At 48.1% G+C, this 3,816-nt stretch overlaps 3 protein-coding genes across 3 annotated transcripts in view; 1 reads left to right on the top strand and 2 right to left on the bottom strand.

The window, feature by feature from the left end:
• ndufa11 (NADH:ubiquinone oxidoreductase subunit A11) overlaps positions 1-1,393 on the top strand; it is a 5,809-nt gene extending 4,416 nt beyond the window's left edge. The window contains exons 3-4 of the mRNA XM_015398321.1: positions 985-1,107; positions 1,186-1,393. Coding sequence (XP_015253807.1) covers positions 985-1,107; positions 1,186-1,298 — 236 coding nt within the window. The 3' untranslated portion in view covers positions 1,299-1,393. The remainder of the gene's footprint in view (positions 1-984; positions 1,108-1,185) is intronic.
• Positions 1,394-1,445: 52 nt separating this feature from the next.
• The window catches only part of commd2 (COMM domain containing 2), a 5,287-nt gene continuing 2,916 nt past the window's right edge, over positions 1,446-3,816 (bottom strand). Inside the window, exons 4-6 of the mRNA XM_015398312.1 lie at positions 3,528-3,602; positions 3,336-3,434; positions 1,446-1,729 (exon numbers count right to left, since the gene is read on the bottom strand). Of these exons, the coding sequence (XP_015253798.1) occupies positions 1,523-1,729; positions 3,336-3,434; positions 3,528-3,602 (381 nt within the window). The 3' untranslated portion in view covers positions 1,446-1,522. The remainder of the gene's footprint in view (positions 1,730-3,335; positions 3,435-3,527; positions 3,603-3,816) is intronic.
• Positions 1,813-3,816, bottom strand: part of lmnb2 (lamin B2) — a 23,069-nt gene continuing 21,065 nt past the window's right edge. Inside the window, exon 14 of the mRNA XM_015398320.1 lies at positions 1,813-1,841. The gene's annotated coding sequence lies outside the window, so the exon portion shown is untranslated. The remainder of the gene's footprint in view (positions 1,842-3,816) is intronic.

Below are 3,816 nucleotides of genomic sequence, written 5' to 3'. Positions count from 1 at the left end.
ATAGAAAACTTTGAATCAATCTGACTGGATGATCTGGTTGATCTGGATCTATAAAGGGACCTGAGATGACATGATGTGAATCTATAGAAATGAACTGAATAGAACTGAATGAATTACTGATATTTGAAAAAAAAAACATTTTTCTTCTCTAAATTTCCATTTCAAACAAAATGACTTTCGTCAAATCTAGAATAAACATTCTGGGTGTCTAGAAATTAATTATAGATCTCTGTATTCCTATTGTTAGTGGTCAGCATTTGTATTTTAACTATGAAGAAATGTTTTTCAGATGTTATAAATATTCAGTCAAGCTGTTAAATATCAGAACAGCCACTTAAAAAGTGGAAACATTTCTAGATCTATAAACTTCATTCTTACCGGAATAATTTAGTATTTTACTTTCTGAAATTCAGTTTCTGCTTCTAAAAAGTAATTTAGAAAATATCCCAGTTCAGCCTAGAGTATATCCCAGTTCAGCCTAACCCTAACCCTAACCCTTGCTAATCCTAACCCGTGTATAGATCCATATTATGAGATTTTAATCATGAAGAATCTTATAATATGGATCTATACACGGAACAACAGAGAGTGCTTTTATTAAATGTCATAACGGCCTGCCATAGACCCAGCAGCTCTCTCTCTCTCCTTCGCAGCAGTTTGTCTTTTAAACGCTTCCTCCAATATTTCCATTTCTGCATTAAACCTCCAGTTCCTGTGGGGTGAGATCAGCACTTCCTGTTTCCTGTTGTCATGGTGACCTGTGGAATCAGGGCTCTAAGCTAACTCACAGCAGCTTTAATGAAACCCTAAACTCAAAGGATAAAGTCAGAGTTTAGGATTAGATCGATGGAGGAAGGTTCCCGGGTCGAATCGGGCCGCCGGGTAACGGAACCCGCAGGAAGCGGACGCCATATTTAATCCTAGTCTGAGTTTGCTGAGTCTGGGAACAGACTGACCTCAGCTGCGTTACGCTTCTGTTTGCAGCCACCATGGGAGCCATCTTTGGAATGGCGACCTGTCTCAGCGCTCAGGCCCGCGAGGCTCCAGACGACCCGCTGAATTACTTCATGGGAGGCTGCGCCTCGGGAATCTTCCTGGGAGCCCGCAGTGAGTATGAACTGGAAGCAGCCGTCCCAGTATAGCTACTGGAAGAGCATCAGGCTAACTGTGCTGGTTTCTCTGCAGCCCACAGCGCCATGACTGGTACCACAGCCTGCCTGGGTCTGGGAACGCTGGCCTTTTTCACTAAAGTTGGCAAAATGGAAGGATGGAGGATAGCTGGACCTCCTAAGCTGTAGGAGGAGGAGGATAGCTGGACCTCCTAAGCTGTAGGAGGCGCTGTACAAAGACTTGATCTAATAAATAAACTGCTGGTTAAAGTGACGTCTGACTGGTTTTTCACTGAAGGAGATCAGATGAGCGTAGAGAAGAGAAATCATTTTATTAATCAGAGCAGCAGTGAGATCCGCCGCTCTGGACCGCCGCCGCCCCGCATCAGAACCAGTCCTCCCAGTGAGTCCAGTCATTTGATGTTGCGTAGAATCCGCCGGGCGTGGCCCGTTTTCATGGCCGCCAGGGCCGCCTCCAGACTGGAGATGAGGTGCAGCAGCGTGCTGGGGTCCGTCTGCAGGTCCAGGCAGCGGAGGGTCCCGCCCCCATCAGAACCCGACAAAAGGAGGCGCATGGTGACCATGGCAACCATCTGCTGACGGAGCGAGCGACTCGCCAACTGACAGGAGATCAGAGACAGGTCATCAAAACGCAGAACAGGAAAACGGTCCGCTCAGGAGGAGGAGGGAGGAGACGGGAGGAGGGGGAGGAGAGAGGAGGAGGGGGAGGAGAGAGGAGGAGGAGAGAGGAGACAGGAGGAGGGAGGGACAGAAGGAGGGGGGGAGACAGGAGGAGGAGGAGGGAGGAGGAGAGAGGAGGAGGGAAGAGACAGGAGGAGGGAGGAGGAGACAAGACGAGGAGGAGGAGGGGGGAGCGACAGGAGGAGGAGGCGATAGAGGATCACCTCTCTGGCCGCCATGGGAACCAGAGACGCTCCACATGAGGACTAACCAGACGCTCTGGATGGCTGATAGCTGCTGGTAGAACAGGGTTAAAGTGAAGCCACCGGCGGCCATATTGGTACTCCCTACTTAGACCTCTGGCAATGTAAACAATCAATGCTCTGCAGCATCAAACAACCAGGATGTTCTCATCTTCAGGGACTGAAGACTTAAAGATAAATTCATCACATGACCAGACTGGCTGTTTCACAGCATCAGTAGATTAACTTAGAATAAATAAATAGACCAATCACACTGCAGAGTCTTTATGACGTCTATAAATGGTGAATCTATCCCCCCCCCAGTCCTCAGCAGTCCCCTCCCTGGACCTTTAGCAGAATATCAGTCTGTCCCTGATGGTTTTCCTGGAGAGAAGTGGCTTCTTTGCTGCCCTCCTTCAGACCAGGCCTTGCTCCAAGAGTCTCCGCCTCACAGTGCAGATGCACTCACACCTGCCTGCTGCCATTCCTGAGCAAGCTCTGCACCGCTGGCAGCCCCATCCCGCAGCTGGAACTCTTTTCAGAGACGGTCCTGGCGCTCGCTGGTCTTTCTTGGCGCCCTGGAGCCTTTTTGGCAGCAATGGAACCTCTCTCCTTGAAGTTCTTGATGATGCCATAGATTGCAGACTGAGGTGCAATCTCTCTAACTGCCATTCTCTTTCCTGTTCGGCCATCTTTGTGCAGTGCAATGATGACTGCAGGTGTTTCTAACCATGGTTCACAGCAGAGAACCGATGATACCAAGCAGCAGCCTCTTTCTAAAGTGTCCAGTGGCGTCATTCTGACTGAATCCTGACAGATTGATCTGCAGCCCTGTCCTCATCACCACCCCCACCTGAGTTAATGGACCAATCACTGAAACCATGGTAGCTGCTCCTTTAAGGCAGGGCTGCAATGATGCTGAAATGTGTTTTCAGAGATAAAGTTCATTTTCTAGGCAAATATTGCCTTTGCAATTAATTAATACGCTGATCACCCTTTAGAACATTCTGGAGGATATGCAGATTACTGTTATAAAAACTGAAGCAGACTTTGGAAATATTAACATTTGGATCATTCTCAGAACGTTTGGCCATGACTGTACTTTATGCTGTTTCTGTTCATCAGCCTTTAAAAATTCAGTTACTTTTTCCATCAATATAACGTCTTCCTGCAGACAGATGCTGCACAGGGAGGCATTTTACTGCGTGGCATGGGGAGTACCAAGATGGCGGCCGGTGGCTTCACTTTTTTCTGGCTATCAGCAGAAGAAAGTGATTATTAGCAAAGTCACACAGACACTAACCTGAACGTCCAGCCTCCACTCTAGGTTGTGGTAGGCTGGCTGACTGCAGCGCAGATGGCTTAGCATGCTGCGGATCTGGTCTTTGTGCTGCACGTAGAGCTGGAACATATAGATTAGAGAAGCTCCTCAGCTATCTGATGCAGATATCATTCACAGCAATGTTTCTCCACAAGTTTCAAATGAAAACTTTACCTGCAACAGGCTCTGGTTGAGCTGGTCAGTGAATCCAAGCGATAAGACCGAGTCCATAAAATCCACCTCAGAGATCTGGACGTACAGAGAGAGAGAAGGTCAGACAGGACGACGCAGAGCAGATCTATCTGCCATTAGCTGCTGGTCGGTCATGTAGGCCCAGTTCACAGCACAGACTGCCTGAAGGCTGCAGACTGTGCCGGGGGGGGCGACATCAAGGCTTCAAATGTTCCTTTTTGATAAAGCTTCTAGTTAGAGTGGCTCAGGTTATCCTGATCTATCTCTATAG

The sequence above is a fragment of the Cyprinodon variegatus genome, unplaced genomic scaffold (genome assembly GCF_000732505.1).
Source record: "Cyprinodon variegatus isolate N-32 unplaced genomic scaffold, C_variegatus-1.0 Scaffold926, whole genome shotgun sequence".
In the NCBI taxonomy this organism is placed as follows: Eukaryota; Metazoa; Chordata; class Actinopteri; order Cyprinodontiformes; family Cyprinodontidae; genus Cyprinodon; species Cyprinodon variegatus.
Note: the sequence above shows the minus strand (reverse complement) of the source record. Positions and strands in the feature narration are given on the sequence as shown.